We start from the raw sequence: 25,488 nt of genomic DNA on the forward strand, positions 1-25,488 counted from the left end.
TTCTTTTCAAGTCTAAGTTACAACACTGTTAATTTAAGGGCTCTTTTATTTTTAAGCTAAATTTACACAAAAGGAGGTAAGCAAAAGAAATCAAGTCCAAGTTGCTCTTACTGCCTGATATTTATAACTTAACTGCTGCCAAACGAGGTATCTTACACAAGCAGTAACTTAATCAAAAGCATCAACCTCTTGCAAATTTAAAAAAAAAAAAAAATATCTCTGATTTTAAAGCATTGCTTTAGTTGCACGTCTCATCTTGACAAAGTTTCAAGGGTTGTTTTGTTTTTGACAGTGAGACCAGATCTTTATTAATGAAAAGCGAAATAGATTTTGCAGGTCACTCACGCTGAATTGAAATTCCAGTTTTTAATTCTGGTTTGTCGTCTCTGTAAGGTCTCATCGTTCTCGTTCTAGATTTAAATTCATACAGGGGTCTCAGTACAGTTTCCTGTGGGGTCTTAGAATATTGAATTTTATCTGGTTCCTTCTGCAGAAAGAATTGCAGCATTTGGTTCATTTAAGAACCGTGTTAAGTTCTATTTGGTTGCAAATTCCATGCATATGAATGTAGCTGAGGGTGTACTTAAGTTTTTATTAATGTACCTTCCAGGAAGCATTTTCTTCAGGAAAGCAGTCTAAATTAGAAATGATGAAACTCTTTCTGTTAGGTCTGACTTACCTATTCAGTTTATAAATCTCTTAGTTCTGGGACTACCTCTTATTTTGTGTACAGTAGACTTTGTGACTGTTGGTACCTCTAGGTACTACTGTATATCAGCTGATAAGAGATAGTGCTTTGGTGTTGCAATAATCACAAATTACATGCATGTCCTGTTTACTGTTTAAAATTTGCCATTAGCAGAGTGACCAGATTCCATCAGAAACAAATTTAACAAGACCTCCAGTAAAAGATTCCTCCAGAGATGTTACAGCTGCATTTCATTCACGGCGAAAATCTGAGGTCCGCATCATGCTAACGTATTTAAAATTACAATTAAGAGGCAAAATTTGTTAATGCCATTTTTGTCATTTTGGAAAAAATGAACAAACAGCTAAAACAAATAATTACTGATTACGGGGTCTGTGATTTGAGGCTGGCAGTTATTAATGACATGAAAGGGAAATTGTGTGTAGTGAAGTTGAGAGTTTATTGCTGACTATGTTGGTTAAAACCACTACAAATCACTTTATAGTCTTTCATTTTAAATAGTTGACTGTTCTTTTGTTTAGGGTGGAGCATATCATGATCCACACACAGAAGATGGAGCATCTACTAAGGAAAATAGAATTCTGTATAATGACCCTGTTCCAAGAAGAGTTGGCAGCTTTTACAGAGGTAATTTTATGGTGCATCTTTAAAATTTAAACAAGAATTTTAACGTGGAATATAAATGAGGTAGTGAAAAAGCGTACAGGGAACTAATGTGAACAACTAAAAAAAAAATCAAAAAAAGAGTTTTTACTACATTTTCAGATACTAGGTTGACCTGTAAAGTTGTATGTAGTAACTGTATTTGTATTCTACTTTTGCAAAAAGTATTTCTTATTGGAACTTTTTTATATAGTTCCTTATATACCAGCAGATAATCTATTAGAGAAAGTTAAACAAAATAAATGAAAATTATCGGATAAATAGTTTATTGACGTTTCTAAACATTTCCTATTTTAAATTCTTACTAATACTAAATCTAAAAACATTTTTACTTGTGACACCCCTATATTCTTATCTTTTGCCCATGTTTACTAAAGTTCAGGGTTTCCTACAAGTAATATCCCAGGATATATATAGTAATATCCTAATATAATCCCAGGAATGTACGTGCGTGTGTATATGTGTATATATGGGTATATATATATATATATATACACACGTATATGTGTGCATATGCTTATATATGTATACACAAATAGATACTGTTTTAGTATGGTACAGAAGACATGGTAATTTGTGAGCAGATGTCTCATGGCTAAACCTGGGTAATCCTTTTGAAAAGGACAAGGATGATAAGCTAATTACTGTTCCACAAGTGCTAGGAAGCTTGTGGGGTTCCCCTGAACCTTAAGAAGTCACAATCAGCTAAAATTCCATTACGAGTCACCTAATAACCTTAAGTAGAGTCACCAATCTCCCTCTGATCCTCTTCAGGTTGATCAGTTGGCTGATGACCTGATTTAGACATGTTCAAATCTGCCATCCCTCGCAGGTGTTCCTTTGCAATATGCAAGCTCTAACATTGCACTAAAATTTTAAGTGTTGGAGCAATGCTGTTGAGTTTAAAGTTTTACAGTGTAACAGAGAATCCTTGAAGAATCCTTAATCCTGAATTGCTCTTATTAATCTTTAAAACACTCTTAAAACACTGGCCACTGTGAAAGAGAGGCACCAAGGAAGAATGACCTTGCATAACTCATGTGCTAATGAAACTGTAGGTCTGGGGCTGTATTCAGTACTTTATTATAAATTAGAGGTTTCTTCCTCTTTAACTACATCTATGAAACAACTTGATTTTAGTTCAAAGACTTAATACCACTTTTACAATGAAATAATTATATTCAAGTAATAAATTAATAATAGTATATGTAAAAGCTGTTGAAAGAAAAAGTTGCCATGAAAAAGCAAATTCATATATATTCAGTTCTTAAGTATTGACTTCACACAGATGTTATTGGCATGTGGTTTTGTACTAAAGCTTGAAAAAAACTTCCCAATTCAATTTTGATTGATAGTCTAGTGTGATCCTGAAATAATGCTGCAGCTAGTGTCTGATGAATTTTTAATCCAGTGCATATATTTCTGGTGATACTCATACTTCTGATAACATACTGTATTTAGGTATGTAGAACCTATTTTGAAAATCCAGTATGATTCTTTTGAAAACATACAGTATCTGGTTTTGATCCTTTTATTTTTAATGAGTAATTCATTACTCTTAGTTACATCAAAGCACAGTAATTTTTTTCAGGGTGGGTATTAGCCTTATTTATTTTTTTTTAAGTCCTGAGTGAAGATGAATCGTAAACTGTATTATTTCGCTACTGTAATAACAATATTCCAACCTTACATTCTGTTTCCGATTCTTAACTATCAGTCGCACTTGTGGGCCCTTATAGATAGAGGTGTTCTCAATACCCAACAGCATCTTACCCCAGTTCTGAGGATGCCATCATTTTACAATATTATCTTGCAAGTATTAGCTTACCAAGCTGTATGAAAGCACAAACTACTTTCCTTTTTTTTTTTTTTTTTTTTTTTTTTGGTCTCTTCATTCTTTGGTTTCTATAAAAGAGGTAGAGAGGAAGCAGACAACTCAAAAGATGTGATTTTGGCAGAGCTCAGTATACAGTGTTTGCTATTTCTCTGTTCAGTTCCATCTCCACGTCCAGAGAGTACATACATAGAAAACAATGTGTCAAACAGAGCCTCTGTATTACCAGCAGACAGCAGCACGGTGGCAAACCACTCAAAGAGACAAACCACCTTTGATACCTGGTGAGTTGTTATTTATACAGATGTGTAGAGAATGGCAGGAAAAAAGGGTGTGGATTTTAAAGAAGAAAAAAAAACACTAAAACTTCTTTTTTTTTCAAAATTTTGATTATCTATACATGCTTAATTGCTTCCTTTGACTATATTGCCATAGCATTGCATGTTTGCAGTCCCCTTTTGGGCAACAAGAAGTACTTCATCACACCATCACATTGATTGCTTTAAAAATTGTACGCTTTTGTTCGGTCTTCCCTGATTCTTTTTTCTACTATCAGTCTTTGGTTAAAGATGATAGGAAGTGCTTGTGTGCATATAGCAAGCCCATAGCTTCATCTGTGGATTCCAGAAGCATGAATTGTCAGAAAAATGTAAAAAGTTATCAAAATGCATGTTTCCATATATAAAAGATGACTGTATTTATGAAGAATATAATATTCACCCTACAATGGGGACTGCTGCTCTCTTTGCTTACATACCACAGAAGGAGTTGAATATATTATATGGGAAAACGGATGAAGCAACATCTTGGTGTGGTGTATAGTGATTTTAAAGGGTTTTAAAAAACATTGCATGACTCCATATAGAACATAGAACAATTAACTATAATTATACTAGTAGAACGACAACATACGTGTAGCTTTGCAGGACTTAAAGGGGAAATATCTTAATTTTGTTGCTGTGAGAGCTGTACAGCTCTAAAGTACTCTTAATGTTCTACTTTGATCACAATAAAGCACAGTGAATAAAAATAAGCAAATGAAGTTTCAAAGAATTGTTGGGAGGAATGGACTTGTGTGCATTCTCATGGTTCAACTGTACTTCATACCGCTATATGAAACACTGCTCTCTGAAAGTGATGAAACTATGCTATTTAACGAACTGTTTCAGTGGTTTGTTGACGTAATGTAATTTCATATGAACAACCTATGAATTACCTGCTTAAAAAAGAAAGGGGTGGGACACAAACAACCAGTTATTTCAGCTTTTGTTCAGGTTATATACCCAAGTCAGCAACAGAAGATGTTTACTCCAGAACACTTCTCTCCTGCTCTGATACACTAGAGTCTGCTTCCTGTCCTTCAGTAGCTCCACCTACATCAGTTCAGTGGATGCTAGTTTTGGGAATCTCATCAGTTATGTAAAAAGGTGGTACTTATGTTGTAATTTGTGGCTAAAGAAGGTCTTTGTTTCCGCTGTTGGACCTTCTTACATCTTTTCCTGTCCTTCATATTTGAATCTTTTTATCTGGCATATAACAGAAGCTAACTGGAATCTCGTTTTGCTTTATATATCATTTGGCAATATATTACCTGTTATAATGTGGTTAATACAAAGGAATATGTAATGTTATTCTAATTCTGAACTGAAATAATAGTATATGTTATTAGAGCTGGTTGGGAATTTTTTGGCAAAGTATATTTTTCCTTACAATGCTAAATTACCAAAACCAAAACTTTTCAAAGGAACAGACTAATATCTACTCACCTTTTATTGGAAAGATTCTTCAGCTCCAGGATGGAATTCACAGTCAAAACCAGAGAGATACGCAAAATAACAGATATTTGGGGGTCAGCATTATATTTTTTCGTACAAGGAACTCAAGTGCACAGCTTTTGTTCTTCGTTATTTAAACCAGAGATGTGAACAGAGATCTTAGATCTAATAAGTGAAAGACCTGAACCAGAGGTTAGAGGTTATTTTGAAGCATATTCTCTGTTTTTACCCTCAATATATTCTCTGGAAGCTGTTTCATCTTGTTGAAATAATGAAAGGACCACAAGAGATGCTGAGTATAGCCTACTGAATAAGGCTCTAGATTAACTTTGAGACAGTTAGATTTAAGTCTTTGCTCCACTTACCATACTCAAATATTTCCATTAAGTGGAGCAGCTCCTTTGAGAGAAAAACCCACAGAAGAATAAGCTTTTTGTCTTGTAAAATGGAAAGAATGGCAGTGCCCTCCACATCAAATTACCTGCTATTTTGGCATGTGTTCCTCTTTCTCTTTGCTTTTCCAAGTCCCTATTTTCCTGAAATGTTTCCTGCCCAGCTCTACATGTTACTCTGTGCAAGTTGTCCTGGCAATGGTCTAATGTTGTTGCAAAATTGTTCTGTGCCATAAATGCATATTCCTGAGTGATGTAGAGTCTGTTCCTCTACTTATTTTTCTGTATAGAAGTTGTGTAAATGCTTATGAAAATGTTGAAAGCTCTGATGGAATGTGATTCTGCTTACATCATCAATTTTATGATGAAATAAATATTTGATGTCTGATGGACATACATGACTGGTACATGACAATTCATCTCAAATTATGAGTGACATGTATTCCACCTGGACTTGCCACTACTGTAAAATATGGCTCCTCTCATACTATTGCTCTGTGTTGCCTTTCTTCTGTCAAAGATTTTGTGAATGTTTGCTAGACTGAATTGTCACAAATGTTCCCTTGTCTTTGTGTGCATTTCTTCACTCTGTCCTCACTGTCCTGCCTCTTTAAAATAAAGATGTTATGAACTCAACTTTTGTTACCAGGTTTTACTATTAAATTTCTAGATCATTTCAGAACTTCAGATGACTTGGTTTGAAAAAGGCAAATTTTCATCTTTCTAGAAAATCTTTGAGTTTAATTTCCTGCGAGTGACCTTGAACTTGCTCAATTTTCCATCTTTAGATACAAGAATTTTATTCTCTCTCAACTTTTGTCTCAACCTGGGAAAAATTAGTAGGTAATAGGCAAGATACGTAAACCTTGTTCTGCCAGTGTACCAAAATGCTGACCTGAGTTACTATATCTAATAATTGCATTATTACAGTTCTCAGTATCTCCTTGGAATAAACTCCAATATGCAGCATTTCATCTTCCATCATGCTGGAGGTGCTTCTTGTGTTGGTTGCTTACAACATATGTGGGGACTTTTGGAAAGTTTGGACCTTTTATGTCCATTAAAACGTATTAATTCTATGACAAACAGCTAGTATATGTTATACCTCCCTGAAAAAATAAGGGGAAAAACATACAATATTATTTTATATATAAATACATAAGCACACACACTCTAACTCAAGAACAAAACAACAAGAAAACAAACAAACAAACAAAAAACCACCCTTACTGTTTTATCTATCTGCTGTTAGTTTTTAGGACTCCAAAACGTTACAGTATGCTATGAACATGACCTGACTGGCTTTAATTTTGCTGTTTCAATGGCAGCGTGACAATGCAGTCACACTGAAGTCCGTGGAACAAGAAGGTTGCCAATATCTGAACAAGGTGGTTGAAAGCTTGTTCAGTTGTCTGTATCCCATCCATTCCTGCATTGCAAGTACGCTCCAGTTCATTTACAGATTTTTAGATTTTTTTCTAAAAATACCAATATTCCAAATTTGTATTTCGCAAGCTTAAAAAATCAGCTGTGTGTTGCACTGGTTGAGCCTTTAGGAATCTGCTCAGCATAGCCTGAAGATGTTCACCTTCCTAATGATATTGCTCTCCCTCTGACGTTTCCTACCCAAGACTCTTGCATATGCATTATCATCTACGTTTGCTTTTTTCATCTATATGGCTGCATCTGAGCCTCCCTGCCAATGCATGTAGGCTCTCTTCTAGTAAACAGCGAGTGCCTCTTCCCCAGCCCTTCACCAGTCATCAGTGATTTTTTTTTTTTTTTTGTACTAAAATTTGGTAATGAAATAAAATGTTACTTGCAAGGAATCCTTACAAAAATTGTAGTTGTCAATATTCAGTCCAAGAAATAAGCCTAGGGAAGTACAAGGTCATGAAGCCAACTAGTTCCAAATATTTGTTATTTACTAATATTGAATTATACTGGGGAGGGGAGGTGTATATATATGTACACACACATACAAGTATGTATACTTCTTTTTAGTAAAGCCGTAGCCTTAAGTGATCTTGTGGTTATAGAGGCTGCTGTGTGGTATTCTGTATATAAGATGGTAGACATGGGTTTCGTTACAGCTAATAAATCCAACTTTTTCACATGAAAGAAGGTTTTCAGCTTTTAGCAATGTTTTGAGTTGATCTCTTGTTTTTTTCAGCTTTCAGTGCCAGTCTATTACACCTAGAAGTTTTTACTAAGCTTGCAGGACTGATATTTTTATCTTAGGTAAACCATGTGTTTGAGTTTCTTCACTGGTTTCAGACATTTTCTTGCCATTGTTTATGGTAACTGTATAACTGCCAAGGTGGTTGGACTTTTTAAATATTCGTTAATATTTTGAAGAAAACTTCAGATATTTCAGTAACTTCTCCTTTAGGCCAAAATCTGACTTATGTAATTGTGAGCTGTGCTGTAAAGGGAGTAAGTAGTATGGTGGCAGCTAAAGAGGATTTCTAACCAGGCTACCTGCTGAAATTAGGGGTACTGAAGAGTAACTGAAGAGCACAAGGAATTGCCGAAAAAGGAGCCTTGTGCAGTATGAATGCATCTGTGGCAGCATGAGTGCAACACACTTCCTATTTCCCTTTTTTTTTTTTTTTTAAAGTAAATGCTGAAGCACAGCAGTTTCTTTGCCTCCATCCATACATGCTGCTACACATCGATGTACCTGCATGAAGTTGGATACCTTTCCTCCCCGGGGGCAATAAATGCTAGCGATAGTCAAAGCATTTCTCTAGTATCTGTGTCTTTTTCCAAATGTCTCTGACCAGAATAACCAATATGATCTATATTACGTGTCCTAAGCAAGCAAAAGGCACAAAAAGGGATAAAAGGGATAATGGAGAAGAAGAAATTTTGCCTTTAGTTTCTGCTTGAGGGTGAGTTCTCTCAGTGGGGGGTTCTTCTCTAGGGCTAGTCTTGCTTCCTAGTGAAAGACACGCAGGCTGTGGTGTAACTGCTGCTTTCAAAAGCTGAAGCTTTATGCAAAACACCAGGACTTGGCCGTTATATTGGAAGAATTACCGTGTGGATATACCATACAGATTTTTTCTGATAATCCTCACTTATTCCTGTACTGTCCATTGTCTGAAAACCATCTTTCGGGATGCCTAAAATATCCCGGTGTTTCATCTCGGCGATCAAAATGTTCTGCTCTATTTTTACTCAGCGCAAAATCCTGGTGTTGAAACTTCCTGCTATAATGCTATATATGTTCGCTCTCTTCACATAATGAGCATGTGTTTGGAAGCAGTTGCTTTTCAAGGTCAGTGCTTTTTCAGACAACTGTACTGCAATATGACTCATACGAGTTAATGACATAAGCCCGTCCATGTGAAACCACTGGCTTTTGGGTAGGCGGCAATTGGAAATGAGCAGAGTTCTCAGCCCCTTGCATTTTTTTCTTCCGGTCACTGGAGTTACAAAGAGGAAGATACAGAACAGAATTTCACTTCTGGCCTGTCCACTCACCTGCTGTGGGGAGCAGTTTTCTTGTCTAGGTTCACTGGGCTGAAGAAAAGAGTTACGCTTGAGTGAATCTATCTAAAAGCATGCAAAAATTGTCCCAAGTTTTATTCTAAAGAGTAAGTTCACTTTTCAAAAATACAGCATCTCCGTTGAAGAATAGGTGTTGGAGCAGAAAAGCCAGAGCAAGACACTGACAAATTTTAAAGGATGGTGCAGGCAAACCGTGCTGGCACTTAGGATCTGAGCCTAGTTCTTCAGTGGGCAGCACAGTCTCTGGGTTGGTAATTTGCACTAAGGCCATGTTTTGGGGGTTCGTTTGCAGATGAGGATGTGCAGTAGCTTCTCTGGGAAAAGATTTGGGAGATTCTCAGCCCTTTTCACATGACTTTGAGGGTGCAAGCAGGATACTTGTTGTGCACGCCTTTCTCCAAGCTTTCTAACAAATTACAGAAGATGAAACTCCTAAAAATAATTCAGTAAATAACTCAGTAGTTGTTTTGTCTGTGTGAAGTCGCTCCTGTGAGTTGACGGAGTATGTAAAGCTGTCAGTAATGTTTACTTTTGGGCTCTGCTGTGATGCTTTAAGTGAATTATACAAGACTTACTGCTGTTATGCAATGGTACTAAATCCAGGGACATGACATAAGCAGGGATCTTTAGCAATCCCGTATATTTAAAATATGTGGTAGGAATCTAATAGTTATACTAAACTAGAGATTTTTCCTGTATCTACTTTCAGATTTCAAATTTTCACATTGTCTATATCACTGAACATCTGAATGTGTTTTCTGGTTCTAGGTTTAAGTTGAAAAAATTTAACTTAGGAAAATTCCCTCTGCCTATAAATCTTTCCTCCAAGCCCATTTCTTTTACTCAATTATTATACCTTGTTACAATGTTTAAATACTACATGCATTTCGTTAGAACCAGGTAGCACTCTGAGTTTGAGATGGTTTTGGGTAGAAACGGAGGAACTGACCAAACCCCATTTCAGAGTGAAGATGCTCATTAATAAGGGGGACAACTGTCGTCATTCCCACCTCGATAATGTGTTTCACATTTGCTTGGAAAAAAACGTCAGCTTGGCATGTAGTAGCAGCTGAATCACCAGTTTACAGCATAGCATTTTAAGCCAGATTTAGAACCCAAAGATAACTATAGCAGGCAGCAAAGTGTTGCTACATTACAGTTGCTCCAAGCCAAGCTGCTTCTCTTTGCCATCCAGAGCCCTTGGAACTGTGGCTGTCCCTCAGGCTTTCCAGCAAGACAATAGAATAATTTCTTTTTTATTTTCATACAAATTAAGGCTAAAAATGGGCAATTAGATCATCCAGTATGACTTCACATACATTAGTTGCCAGTAATTGTCATCCATTCTCTGGGGTTGAGGCCCAGCAGTGCATCTGGCAGAAGTGTACATAGTCCTGATTTGAAATGTCAAAGATGGCAAATCCACTCCTTCACTACAGACTTTCTTCTGGTGGTTAATGATTCTCATTGTTAAAATCAGTGCCCTATTTCTAACAAGACTTCTCTGGCCTAATCATCTACCTACTTGTTATGTCTTTGCCCTCTGCTTTAAAGGTCTGTAATTTCTGTAATTTCTTCCTGGTTAAGTACCTGTACGCCACAATCAAGGAAGCTGTAATTGTTGGGATTGGCTTGGCTGTGTTTTTGACATTGTAGAGAGATGGAAATCTCTGACTCTTTTAATGTAGACCATTCTTTTTATCTCCATGAAACTTCCCATCAGCACTACCAATTTTCAAAATAGCTTAAAGGGCACTAGAACTGCATACAGCTATGTCTCACCAGTGTCCTTCATAAGCCATCTTTTTGCTCTTTATCAGTACTTTACATCCTTAGTTTACTGTGTACACTTAAAGTAACGTGTTGGTTATCAGCTGTAGTTAATTCTGCTGTAAACAAGATACGAGGGAGAAATAAATAAAATTCAGTCTGCAGGGAAGTCAACTGTTCCACTTTTGGGTCGTCTTCTTTTGCCAGCACTGTCTCACGCATGCATAACAAACTAACTGAAGTTTCTAAGTTGAAATGGATCCCCAGCCTCCCTGATGATAAATTCGGAACCATGTCAGCAAAGGTCAGGAGTGTCAATTGAAATTGGTTCTGTCTGGCGAACTTTGCAACTCCCGGCTCTCCGGCAAGCAATGGATAAACTGGACCAGTGCTTTTGTACCTCCTCACCAGTTGTATGTCCTCTCAGATACGATTTTCATTTTTCTAAAAAAAACTTGTGTGTGAATATTTTGGTTTGAGTATTAAATTCTGGCTTAAAAAAAAAACATGCATGCTTTAACCTTTTCCCTAAGTAACTCACTGGTTTGACTAATCATTTTACCCTAACACTTTGTTCCTCCTATCCCATTTAATAAGACTATCTGTTACTTGTATAGTAACCATTGAACCAATGAATGTTTAAACATTAAGAATCTTTTTGCTTCAATCAATAATTTTCATTCTTTGCCATAAGGTCTCACCATTACACAGAATTTGCATCATATCAAAATAAACTCTGTCTTACAATACCTTATCTCATGTTTAGGAAAAGTCCTGAAAATCTTAACAGTCACTCTGAACAGCTCAAGGAGAAAGAAAAGCAAGGGTTTTTCAGGGCAATAAAAAAGAAAAAGAAGAAATCTCAAACTGTAAGTATGCAGTTATTTCTAAAAGAAAATAAGTTTATCAGTTTTGAATGATACTACTTTAAAATGCTAGACTAGTACAGTAACTTTATATTATTTGTGATCATACCTGCATGTATCTATTTGTTCTTTTTCTGTTTTCACTATATGACAGTCAGATACACTTTCTGTGTCTGTTTTCATTAAGATACTTCAACATCCAGTTTATATGCAAGTTTTAAGCAGATGTTGTAGCAAATCCTTTTGCAGCATATGTTGATATTGTTCAAAAAGTAGCAAATGCATTATTGTGTGTCCTCAGAGCTTGAATAATTTCAGATACCCATTAGGAGGAAATCAAACTGCTATAAAAGAGAATTCTTTAAGAACTTTTTCATGGCAGTGTCTTGATGACAGCTTCCAACTTCTTGCTGTATCCTGTGACTGGAATAAGGATGATGTGCCTTAGCCATTCTCAATGTTTTATTTTTTGTTGGGGGAAGAGGTGTATTTTATTGTATTGTGTATGCCTTTGCTATCTTTTCTGTATTTCTACATTTACATCTAGTTTTCAGGAGAGAAAAATTATTTATCAGAGGGCAGTGGCATATTAATATTTCAAAAAGTTTTACAGTTCTGGAAACAGTAAAATACTTCAAATTACATTTGCATATCTGTAACAAAATTTTAAAACTGCAGGTACTTTATCTAAAATTATGGCTAGTAAAAATGTGCTCTTGTAATTCTCAACCAGGCCACTGGGCTTTTTATTAGTATAGTAGTATATTACTAAATTTCATGTGCAAAATAGTGTCAAAAATATACCTTTGTCTCTTTATGTTACTGGTTCTTTCCAGTGTGCTTCATTCTTACATTAGTAAAATGAAGAATTCTACCCAACTTTTTTTTTTTTTTAACATATTTTTTTCATTAAAACGTAACTTTATTAATTTGTTAATAACATTAGTTCCTTTTTTGATTTTGGTGTCATGTCAGATGTTCTCAGTGTACAAAAAAAAAAAGATAAATTTCAGTCTTGACTTGGAATTTGAAAATCAAACTGTTTTATCTAGTAGTGGGATCATCATCTCCAACAGTAATGTATGCTCTCCTTTTCAGAGTAGCTTGCTTGAATTCCCCACATTTCAGGTTTGGGTTTAAGAACTCAGTGCCATTGAAAAACTAGGTTGTAATATTTCTGTAAATGAAATGGCAGTTATGGTTTTGAAGGTTCTTGGAATGGAGTAAATTGTGCTCACTCATCATAGTTAAATAGGCTTCAGAAGAAGTTAACAGTACTGCAGGGCAAAGGGGAGTAACTAAGTCAAAATACCTTCTGTCAGAGAGTGAGGTGGCATGACTGGGTATTGTTGGAGGGCTGATATATTGAAAATTGGGGGAGAGGAGTGTTTGTCTGCTTTTTTTCGTTGTTTGTTTAGTTTTTTTTGAACTGCATGGAACGTGCATGCGTGTGTTAACTAGCACACAAAAATGCACCGTGTCTCCTTGCTAGCTAGGTTTTAGGGCAGTGGCTCCTACCTCTCCTTCTGAACTTGTTCACCTCGATACCTGTTCTTAACTGAATATCTAGTTTAAAACTCTGGGATTTTTTGATATCACAATGTCCATGAAAGGGTAAGCATGCCTAATTGGTTTAGGTAGCACGCTGGAGCCATTGGTTTCGGTGATGCATTTTCCAAAAAAAGATGTTATATTTGCACTGTTTCAGATTTCAGCCATTCAGACATGGTGGAAGGGAACATATTAAAAGCCCAGCTGATAGATCAGGTATCAACTACTTCCAAATTAAACTAAGTGAAGGAATTAGAGACTGAGGTGAGTTGTGTTGCAATGCAAAAATCAGCACTTTCCCAAATATCAACTGACAAGCACCTTGCCCTGTAGATACTGAAAACGTCACTGATTACAAGCCAGGACAGATTTACACGTGCTCCTTACTCCTTTTCATACTTAAGGAGAGGGAGAGAGTGTTTGCATAACGAAAAATGCATTGGCTAGTTACACCTAGTCTTTCACAGGAGATGCATAAAATTTCTGAAATGCGATAGTGATGAAACTGTTGCATCCTCATCTACAAGCTTGCTGGCATCAACTTCATTCAGCCAGAGACTGAAAAACCTCTTCTCGTTTCTACTTGCAGTTGTTTGACAGAACAGTGTCTAGGGACAGACTGTGCACACCAGTGCGTGTACAAGTGTTTGCTTCAGACACTGTTCTTTGTTCTTCTTTGTCTGTTAGTTGAGGAAGTCTACATAATGAACATTGGGATGTTCATGAGGATCTTCCTCCATGAATGTAATTTATGACCTGAAAATTATTTAGCTCCAAGTTTGACTTCAGTAGTAAAAGCTTTTAACAGCACTGCAGTAATAGCTCTTCAACTACAGCGATAATGGACTCATATCAAAAATCTTAACATATACCTTGTGACTGTCCAAGTTTTTTTCTGAGGCTTAAAACTCTTAGAGTCCTAGATGTATGTAATTCCAGCTATGTACCCTGATAAAAGCTTTCTGCAGCAAATAACGAACTAGACCCAGAGAACAGTCGTATTGAGAAGCATGTAATAGTACACAATTGTACACATTGTTAAGAGGGTGATAATACCACATCCATTGCTTACTACTTACATCCACTGTTATTTGGCAAGTTTTGTGTTGCTGGTGATCATCGTTAAGAGTCATAAAAGATGACTTAAATGGCACTAAAGATATCTTCTTAATAATGTCATTCTCAAAATCTCCAGTAGTGCAGAAGTGATACCAGTTTCTGATACTTCCTCGTGCAGAGGATTATTCTCTCTAGAGTTCTCCAGGTGTAGTTCTTTATGGGATAACAATCACTACTGTCTGCTATGGGAATTCTTTGCAATATTGTTTTTGAAGAGCTGTTTTTATCCGTTCTCCTTTTTATCTTGTTTTGGAATCTTTTAGTAATGCAGCAAAAGGTTTTGAGGATTGCTAGAATCACGTTTTTTTTCTGCAATCTGTCACTAAGCGTTTTGGTATCCATGAGGGCTGTGTAAAGTGTCAATGTGCACTATCTTCAGAGAAGCCTGAGTTTTGCAGATTGTGGCACATATTGCAAGCTACGGATCTGAAGAGATTATGTACTTTGGAAAAAACAGTTGCAAGTGACCCTTCCTCCTCCTGATGCTTTGATTCCTTTTTAATTTACTGAACTTCAAACAGAAAGTTCTTCTGACCATAGAGTTTCTAAGCAAGCGGTGCTAATTAATGACTTTGTCTTTTGTTAGCGTGGATGGAAACTAGAAGCAGGGAATTTGTTTGAAAACCTTCTCTTCTGGTGGTGCACCCATCGTTATATTTAGTCATACAACCATTGCAGGATAAAGTTTTCTTTTGGTAGGCAAATGGCACAGCAAGCGTCTTGGGCTTGTTTGCACCTGAGAGGAGGAGAAATCATCTTGTTCATAATTTTAATACTTGACAGTTCTCTTTGTTGTTTGTGCATCCATTGGTATGCTCTTTGATTGTCTTACAGAAATAAAAATATAACAGCCAGTGCCCTTGCAGTTGTACGTGAAGTTGTTGAAGGCATATTTTTGTCAGAACTGAAATCATTCATCTTGGAGCCCTAGCTCTTTTTAAAAGCTAAAAATAAAATACTTTTCTTTCTTCCAGAGGTAACTATCAGCTACTCACTCTAAAACCGATTGCTGCTATTACTAGTGTATCTTTGATATTTTATTTATATAAAAATAAGAAATGCCATAACATTTTATATCATTATCATAAGTAACAAAATTACAAGATTTGATCCAAAGCTCAGTAAAGTCAACAAGACCTACCTGCAGTTTTCAAAAGACTTTGTACTCTACATTCCTAATGGGAGATAAAAATAGGTGATCTCTTTTTCTGTAAGAATACTGATCTCTTTTTCCATGCTCTATATGCATTGAGTTTCTTGAATTTGTTCCATACACTTTCTTCATTCAATCACTATTATATTTTCCTGAAGCAGATTGATACCATGTATTGTTGGAACTACAAAAATATAATTATGAGTTAATATAGTAAGGACAGATCTCCTGAATTGATATACTATGCATTTAGATTTTGTATCTTATATTACAGACAAACTCAACCAACGGGGAGAATCCAAGCATCAAGAAATCCCTCTTCCCTCTTTTTAATTCAAAGAATAATTTAAAGCATAGTTCTTCTTTGAAAAAGCTTCCTGTAGTCACTCTACCCATGGTATTAATTTTTAAGTACAGTAGCTCTGTAAAACGCTCCAGTAAACTTATTTTACTGACTACAGCAGCATGTGTTTTATTTTCATGGGATCACTTTCTCTTCATGCCAGTTAAGTATCTTGGGCCAGTTCAATAAATTTAAGTAAAGTTTGTGGTTCCATTGAAGTAGATTATGTCTTTTTTTAAAAAAAAAAAAAAAAAAAAAAGTTTCTTGACCACTTGTTATACTGAAAATGTAATGTACACAGCTCCAGAGAGAATGAGCCCCGGGACTAGGGCTAAAGGAAGAAAATAGTTGTGAAATTACCAATGTTTAAATTTTCTCATTCTGTTTCAATCAGGAAAAAAAATTAACCTGGTTTGTTTTATAGCTATATTGGAGATACATTCTGTGTGCTAACTGCTCCTTTATATATAAATTCAATTAGATATTAATGACACATTCTCTGAAAAAAACACTCATGTTTCTAACATATTTTTGTTTGTGCTGATTGTTCATGATAAAAGGCAGCTTGCATTAAAAATAGATTAAATTTAATTGTTCTTTTTTGCTTAAAATTCCTGAAATAAAAGTCTCTGTAAGCTTTACATTGTCATTCTGCCATAAAATTTGATGAATTTATATCTTGTTTTTTAGTGCCATTGAATTTTTTTTATTTTTTAATTTGGCTTGGGTTATTTGTGGAGGAGCAGAAAGATGAGGAAAAGAAAATCTCTTCCTTTGTGATGGCAAAATCGGCCAGATGTCAGTTTAGAGATGATTTCGATCTGCTTCAATTAGGAACAAATTTATAGAACTGATCCTTGGTCTTAACTGCAGTATGGAATGCTTTTTAAATGAAGATGACACTCAACAATTTTGTTGTTGTTGTTGTTTTTTATTATTATTATTATTTTATTTTTCTTGGAAGCCTTGTTTAATTGCTCTCTCTTACAGCAAATAACACTAACAGCATGCGAATGCTTCAAGGGCTAAGGGTAAAGCAACTCTGCATGACCTCCGCAGCCACTTACTCTTACTATGGGGAAAAATAATGAAAGGATATTGCAATTCTGCTGCAGTATTGGGCTTCACTTGCGTTGTGTAATTAACTTGGGAAAAGGATTTACAGCTATTCTTAAGAAATACATTAATAGCCCAGTTTTTAATGTTTTGTTGCAGATGCCTAGCACTGATGGTCAGGATCTCTTGGCATTACAGAAAGCCATTCATTCTACTAATCACCAGAGCAGCAGGCAGAAGGATTGGCATCCTGAGAAGATGACAGAAATCCAGCCTCATGTAAGTAGCATTATCAGTTCCCTGTATTTTAACATCACGAAGGTATCTTGACAGATTTTTCTCCGGTAAATAGAAAAATTGCATTTGATGTTATTTCCCACCCTCCCCATTCCCTCCTCACTGAATGTAAAAACTCCTGTACCTGTGGTACTGCATAATTCTTTGAAAATCTAGACACGAGTGACAGGGAAAGGAGGTGAGACTGTGTGTCCTTGTGTCAGCCGCTGAGCCTTTAGAGATGGTGGTTGTGTGTTTGTTTTGGAGATAAACAACATTTCAGTGCACAGCCGCAGTAGGCACTGCAGCACCGTGGCAGTGCCCTCAAGTGGGGGCCTGCTGCTGCGTGGCTGTGCCTCAGCTGGCACAGGCTGCTGGTTTTGCAGGCTGGCTTGGTGGAGCATCGCACTGCATGAATGCAGCTTTATGTCCTCCAGTTCTAAAACCAGCCTGGGTTGGTTTTAGAACAGGGGTTGGGAGGCAGCTTCTCTGCCATGCTCTTGCCATTACAACGTTGAAAACTTTGAAACACTGAAATTGCAGCTGGTGTGCTTGAGGAAGCAAGTTGTTCTGTGAGCTGTGGAATTTAATGGAGCTGTTATCCTACCAATTTATGTACTCAGGCTTACCCCAGCTCTTGCAACTCATTTGAGTAACCCCTTGTGTCTCTTCTCCTTTGGTGTGCTTTACCAGCTAAAGAAGCTGTGAGGGACAAGAGCTGCTTACCACGCCGCTGCAGGCAAACAAAATACCAAACTGCTGAGCTCTGCCAGCCTTTATTTCAGTGCAGATAATTACTCAAGGTTCTCTCTAACCCTGAGTTGACATTCAGGAAATTTTTAGGTACTTCGTATTTCTGATATCTGCACCTCATAAAATGTGGCTTGAGGTTCTAAAGTTAATAGCAGGAGTGCTGACAGACGGAGAGCTAATGCAATTGTCTGTGCCTCTGTTTTCATAGGACACGAGGTTAAAATAACAAACGGGAACAAAAGCTTTCTTTCTGAGCTAGCCATTCCGTTTTTTCAGGTAGCTGATGGATTTGAATGATAATGAGAAAGCATTTTTCTCAGGTGTGTAGTCATAGCTTGGAAGGAAATACTCCAAATGAGTACATGCTAAAAGTAAAGAAGTCCTGCAAAGTTCAGGACGTTCGATTTAGGATATGACAGTTTTGTCATAGGAAGTCTGATACGATACAATAGCAGCGAGAGCAGAAGGTCAAGTGCTTTCCCCGTGTCTTTTAGAGCCAGCCATTAAAATCTCTTCGCAAGCTATTACACCTCTCCTCCTCGAACCACCCTGTCCCTGCCGAGCCTCGCTTCCAGCCCCTGCCAAGCCAGCCGGCCAAAGCCGCTTTCTCCGAGGTGCGAATCCACCCCATGAGTCAAAGCTCCAGCAGCGGCAGCAGCAACGCGCGGCAAGAGGCGCCGGCCAAGGGCAGGCCAACGCTGCAGATCCCGAGCCAGCTGGAGCCCACCTGGCACGTCTCCCCCGTCAACAGGAGCGCGAGCGACGGGCCTCCCTACGCCGAGCAGCCGCCCGCCAAGAGCGGGCAGAACGGGCACGCGTACAGCCGAACAAACCGGTCACGGATGCCAAACCTGAACGACCTGAAAGAGACAGCCTTGTAATCGCACTCCAGGCAGTAGGCCAGCTCGCACGGAGGTCAGCGTAGGGGAGTGGTGGTGGTTTCTGGTGATGGTAAGACTGTATTTTCAGCTTTATAAAGGTGTGCAATATGTACATGTGGAGCTATGCTGTTTGGCGCCACAGCGAGAGTCAGGGATTATACAGTAAACCAAGTCGAATTACGAATTACTGGTCATCAGAAATGTCACCGGACGACAGGCAGAGTGTGCCGTCCAGGGAGAAAAAGGTATTGCCATTTTCTCTCATCTACATTCCAGCTTAGAGCACCTCTCTGTCAGAAAGCTGGGAGACTTCTGGTATGTATTGGCACTTATAAGGGTGAAAACGTTCATGTCTAGACCTATGCCCTTACTACATTTTTTGCTGCCTAGTTAACACAGTGGGGTTTATGTGATAAAAGTGTATCCCCGTTAAGGGTTTAAAGTTAAATTGTATGTCTTAAATTTGTTTTTTAAACTTCCATATTTGATAGGATTTGTAATATTTATTTATGATGACCTAATATCGTACTGTTATAATCATATCTTTTATGTTATAATGTAAAGTTATTTTGAGCTGTTTGAAACATTGTGAAGCAGTGCAACAGCTACAGTAGTTTCTATAAAAAACTAACAGTAACATTTATATATTGCATCAGGAGTATTTTATTCTATATATAAATATATATATATAAATGGAAAATAACTGTCTGTTTTTTAAATATACTCATTTAAAAGAAAAGTATTGTTATGACACTATCTGCCATATTTTTATACATTTGTGATATAAAGTGCAGTATTATACTTCTAATAAAAGGAAGTTGAATGTGGATATAAATGTGACTGTAACAGTATGAATCTTGCTCAGCTATGAGAGCCCAATATTATAGGAATTACTGATAACAAACAAAAGACAACATTCAATTCCAAGCTTTATTATGGGCTATTTTGTTGGAAGTATTGGCTAAATGTAAGAGACTGCAGAACTGTACAGTAATCTAAATGTGGTATGTTCTCCCCTGTGTCCTTAGATTTCCTAATAATAATCATAGGATTTCTGCATCTGCATCGAGAGACTAGAGCCCCAGAACCATTTTTTTTTTTTTTCCTCTAAAGAGATAAAGTGCCCCATGACTACAAGCTAAAGCAGGTGCTCTTCCACTTAATTGTAGGGGTGAAAACCAAAGAAACATAGCATGAATTGCAAGTGAAATGCCAAACTTTGACACTTAATGCATAGCATGGCACTGCAGATCATGGTATAAGCTTTTATGCATATGTGTATTTTACATCTTGTTTTAGCAATCTATTAACTAATAAGATAAACACTGTATTTAAATTAAAAGTACTCTTGCACTTTTTCTTATATTTCAGGATGTATTTAAAACTACAAATCTGATATTTGGATATTGAGGGAGAAGGTTGCCGTGCAGCTTAATTTCTCCTTAGACCTTACTGTCCCAATATTCCCATACGCAGTTCAGTGACCAGTCTCAGCAAAATACTAGATCTTGGGTTCCAGTCTCCTGTACAACATTGTTAAAACTGCCTTTACGTTGGTGAATGTCAAGTATAGCAAATATATAACCTGATTCCTCTGTTGCTACCAGTAAAATACATGGAAGGTGAGTCAGTAGGAGTCAAAAGAGTTATGCCAGTCTAAACTTTCTGCAATAAGAGGAGAGTCAGGCCTGTAGTGTCAGAACAATACAATCTTTCCTTTTCAAACACGTTCATTCAGCTCCCTCATTACGCTGCAGCATAGTTCATTTTCTATTTGGTGTCGTCAGAAGACACTTGTACCTGCAAACATGTTGTTTGTTCCGAGAAGAGATTAACCTGAATGTAAAATTGATGACTTAGCCATAGATACAGTTAACAGAAGTAGCCAGACAGTAAGAGCTGAACTTCCTACTTTGAAAACAATGCAAACTGGACGTGACGTTCGGTACCTCTTGAATCATACCAAAGCTCTAACAACAACACATTCGGCACAAACGCTTTGAAAATCTTTGTCAAGTACAATATGAAAGGATGTTACAGCAGGTTTGTCCAGGGCAAAAATTAAGCCTGGTGAATTTGAAAAACTATAAAATGAAAATTCCTTGTCAATTGCCTGCAAGAAATGTGCATATAATTTTCTATAGATATATATGGTTTATAGTATATTTGTATATGCTATAACATATAGAGTATTTATATAGCATATATAAATACAGTAGACATGAAAGGATATTCAGTTTTTGATAAGTTCAGTGGGCATCCAGGAAGGTTATTGTGAATTTACTAGTCCTTACTATCAATATCAGTATATTTTAAAAGTCTCTCTTTGATTCACCAGTTCATCACAACTAGACTACTCCCATTCTCTGCTTTGAAATGGGTTGATGCCACTGAAATCCTCACAAAAGCATTGCCTGGGAGTGGGGCTCTAAGCAGTACTATCAGAATGTCTCCGCGTGAGCATTCAGACTAGACTCTTCTGTACTTTATGGATGTATTTCCTTTTGCCTCTACAAGATTTGTATCTTGATAGTAAGAGCTTCCTGCTGGAGATGATGCCACTGGGCTGTATATGGCTGTTCTGGTTTCTAGCAAGGAAAAATGTTTCCCAAGATTTTTGTTTGTTTGTTCGTTTCCCTCAATATGCATTAAGTTAAATCAGGGTAATCTCTGACTGTACATATAGCTATTTAAAGTAGTTAGCAAAGCTTCAAGAGTGACCTAAGGAATGTTCAAGTATTTATTTGGTGGCCCATATTTACAGAAAGTTGTTTCTACTTCATACTGCATTTTCTTCTCAACTTCAACAAACAGTAACAGATTTAAGTTGAATACTAAATTGTGTTGAATGTATGTAGTATTTTCTTCCTTCTGTTAGAAAGAACTTCCAGCAGCTCAGCCAGCTGGTGCTGGGATAGATTGTGTATTTTTAACCTGGTCTAACTTCCGAATATTTAAAATATTGCTAATGTAATTTCGCTGAGGCTTCCAAAGGAGTCTTATTATATGGCAGAGATTTGCTGTCTCAATAAAGGAGAAGATAATTACAGAGCAAACAATTTTCTAAGTGTGAGCTTTCCTCTTCACTGGTCTTTGAGTCTTGTGCTACATGTTCTATAGATTTACTTACTATAAAGCATCTTATTTAAACAGCATTTTATTCTTTGGCAAGCTGCTTTGCCTTATTATGGCATCATTAATGATGTGAAAAGTAAAGAAACTAAGTTTCAGAAATGGATTAGTCATTTTGCAGAACTCAAGCTGCCTAAACCTGTAGATAAGTTTTTACTATAGCTCTTGAGCTCTTGTTAATCGACAAAGAAGCACCTTAAGCTCATCTTAATTGAAACTGTGTGAAGCTATGTGGTTAAGCTGTCCTTTTAACTGCCATGAAAATGCATTAACCTGAAACAACACGTGGGGTTTTTTAACAGACCTGACCACAGAGAACAGTCCCTTAGGGCTATTTAACGCGTTTTGCTCTGTTACCGCAGTCCAGGATCCCTCGTTCCTCCGAGAGGTCGCCAGCACTGAGCACCAGGACGAGCTCTTGGCAGGAAGTCAGCGGCCCCAGGTTCGATCCAGTCTTTCTAAAAAGTTCCCCATCCCACAGGGCTTGGGCCTTGCACCAAGCTTTCATGTTTGATGCCAGGTCAGGCCCACCTCAGCGCACCCACTCTACGTACAGATAGTTGCTCTCTTAGATCAGTATTTAAGCAGGCCTCAAACTTCCAGACTTAACACACACCCTCAGATCATCTTCAGGCTTGTCGCCTTTCTCTCTGCTGGACTAACTTGTTTCGGGGAGCGGAGCTGCAGTGATTCTCCAAGCAGCAGTGTCCTGCTTCTGGACATGGCTGCTCATTGCAGCTGGGTCTCCTAAAGGGTCAATAGTCATAGTATAAAAAGCCACGTACCAACCTTTGTTTTTTCTTCAAAAGCCTCTCTGACTTAGCTGAGTAGACCACTGTGTTCACCCAGAAAAAGCTATGTATTTGTAACAGCTCAGTGCTGTAATTCCTTGTAGCGAAGGGAACTCTGAAAGCAATGCTGTCATCTATTTAGCTAAGACAGAAAGCAGCCGCTTTCGAGGGGAGCCATGAGCTAGAAGCGTTTGGGGTTTTTATTCTTTTGTTGTTGTTGTCTTAATTTGGTAGCGAGACATGCTTCAGAAATACCTACATGTAATTAATTCTGTATATGCTGAACACTGTCAGAGACTGGGAGAGTATTTGAATCTCAGTCACACAGAGTATTATAAGGATAGCCATATATAATATACTGCAAATTGTGGGGTGGCAATGAATGTTCCTTTTTTCCGTTCCAGCTAGCATGAACAATACATTTATTAGTGGGATTTTATCATCAGTCACACATCTGGGCTGTTCGTGTACGTAGGCCCACCACTTGGAATAGGACAGGAGTGTCACCGAAGATGCTTGGAAAGGTGAAGTGCCCTATTAAATCACTTTAAATGACCTTTAAGTCAGGACACTGTATAAGAACAGGTGCCTTTCCCCAAACAGTTCTCTCTAATGGTGTCATGATACTAACCATTCATTAGCTGGGTTTGTAGTGCATGAGGAGAAAAGCCATTTAACTTTCTGGCCTTTGTTAAAAAGGGAGCAATTTGAGTAAACCCTTTCAATATAACACTGCTTGGAAGTTCTAGATGTCGGCTCCTTTCTCAGAGTCAAACAGCACCAGTGCATCATCGCTTCAGGCTCATCAGGCTAGTGAACACTTGCACACATTGCTTGGTTCAGGTGTTGCAATGAAACTGAAGATTTACTCTGCAATGGTGAAGCAAAGTTCATGATGGTTAAGCAACGCAAATTTTACAGGAGATCCTCTTAATTTGAAGAGAAAACCTGTCGTAGATAGCCTGTTGTCTCAGCAGTCTGTTTTAATAGCTACTGCATGAGGCAGGATAGATGAGGTTTGAAGTTTACTTGCTCCAAGTTGTGCTCGGATGCTTATTTGTTACCAGGAATATCATTGCATACAGTCAACTGTTTGGAGCAGAAGTTGACTTTTTTGCCAAACCAAGTGGAAGATGCACATGAAGTGAGAGGACGAGCCCTCCATTCTTTAATGCTGTTGTTCGAGCCAGTCAGATTGCTTCTCAGGCTCTTCTAGAATATAACCCAAAATATGTCGCCAGGTAAATGTGTCTCTTAAAACATGGCTCAAGGGTCTGAACTTGGAATTTACGACTAAGGCTAAGAGTGACTCTACACATCTCTTGTCTTCTCTACCAGTCAATCTACCTCCTCTCTGTCGCAGAATGTGGTCGAGGTTTGGTTTGTTTGTTCCGAGTTTATTACTGACTCCAAATTTTGAACAGATGTATAAAAAGATTCTTCCTCTAGGTACTGTCAGCAACCAAGTAATAAAGTTTTGATGGGCCTTCATCTGGTACACTTCTAAAACCTCCAAGCCATCTTAGCTCTCCTTCTAGAATCCTAACGCCATCCTTTGCACTGCTTTGCAGTCTTCCCTTGCTCTTCCCCCTGTGGTTCTCGAATATTGCAGTTGCCTTGTTCTTTGTTCTTTCTCTAGTGCAGATTATCAGGGAGTTAGAGGCCTTATCTACTACTCCACCCTGTTTGCTGTTTTATTCAAACAGCTATCCTTAGACTTGCTCAGGAGTTTCTTCATTTTTATTTTTCATTTCATCTGGGTGAGATACCGTACCTCATCGTGCCCCCACCAAAACACACAGCCTGCCCGGCTTTCTGTTCCACCAGGTCTCTGTTTTACAGGGCATTGCTTCTCTGGGTCCACTGCGAGAAATGCAAGGTGGCATCTTAACTGTACAGGCGTATAAATGCTTCGTGGAGTAACTGCTTCCGTAGAGCTTTCCATTAGCAAAGTTAAAGCATGTTCATAGCGCAAGATGGAAGATGTTATTCAAGTTTCCTATAGCATATGAACCTCTTGGTGTAAACTCTTGACTTGTAAATCCAATGGCAGAGCTTTTAACTGTTTAGTGAGGCAAAACTAGGTGTAGCTAACTGTCTCAGCTTTCCTTTTCTTGTTACTTTTTTTTTTTTTTTTTTTTTTTGGCTAGTGCACATCTTAGACTCATACTACTGAAGGATATGTGTAATCTAAAGGAGTGACATCTATATGCATTTGGTTTATATGGAACAATAAGCTAAAATTTTCCATGAAACCATAATTTGTTGGAAATTCTATGCAGGCATTTTTAAATCTGGTTAATCTGTCAAGGACTTCCAGGACTGCTTAGATCTCCACTGTGAAAATCTTGAACTCTGAATTTATTTAACTGGGGAGAAAGAAGGAAGAACTAGGTTAAGAAAAAAAAAATAGGATCTTTTTTCACAAAAAATGGGATCTTCTTTCACAATCTGCCAATACAGACTATTCGAACAATACCAGACTGGGGAGGTTGCTTTCAAATATCCCAATTTCATGGATAAGGTTCCCCAATGTTTTTAACAACTTATTAGAAATCTGAAGCGCACAAACTTTTAAATCTATCATGCTTTCTGTTGTGGAAGGAACGTGGTGTGGTGTTAATCCTTTTAATCCTGGAATACAAATTGATTTTAAAATGTGTTGAATATTTAAGGATGACTTCATGCAAGTTAATAAACCATTTGTAAAGTGTTTGTATACAACCCTTTGTATCATGTTGTTGGTACACCTTACCAAATTTTTTTTGGGCATGTATTCCATTCTTAACTTCTGTACAATTTCTATCGTTGCTGTAAATATTCTAAAAGAGAAAAAAAAAAATCCTGTGGTAACCTTAATTATCAGCATGGAAATGGTTAATTTTTACTGAGCACAATGTATTTTTGAATG

The 25,488-nt window shown here is 37.4% G+C and overlaps 1 protein-coding gene across 3 annotated transcripts in view; it reads left to right on the forward strand.

Moving 5' to 3' along the window:
• Positions 1–25,488, forward strand: part of CDKL5 (cyclin dependent kinase like 5) — a 130,649-nt gene extending 105,161 nt beyond the window's left edge. The window contains exons 13-19 of one of the 3 annotated variants that reach the window (XM_082779582.1): positions 860–961; positions 1,231–1,336; positions 3,367–3,490; positions 11,423–11,525; positions 15,620–15,742; positions 16,904–17,023; positions 18,268–25,488. In XM_082779582.1, the coding sequence (XP_082635708.1) occupies positions 860–961; positions 1,231–1,336; positions 3,367–3,490; positions 11,423–11,525; positions 15,620–15,742; positions 16,904–17,023; positions 18,268–18,654 (1,065 nt within the window). In that variant the 3' untranslated portion in view covers positions 18,655–25,488. The remainder of the gene's footprint in view (positions 1–859; positions 962–1,230; positions 1,337–3,366; positions 3,491–11,422; positions 11,526–15,619; positions 15,743–16,903; positions 17,024–18,267) is intronic. The other 2 variants (XM_082779584.1, XM_082779583.1) reach the window with 2 other exon arrangements.

Source organism: Aythya marila (assembly GCF_965140915.1).
Source record: "Aythya marila genome assembly, chromosome: 1".
Taxonomy (NCBI): Eukaryota; Metazoa; Chordata; class Aves; order Anseriformes; family Anatidae; genus Aythya; species Aythya marila.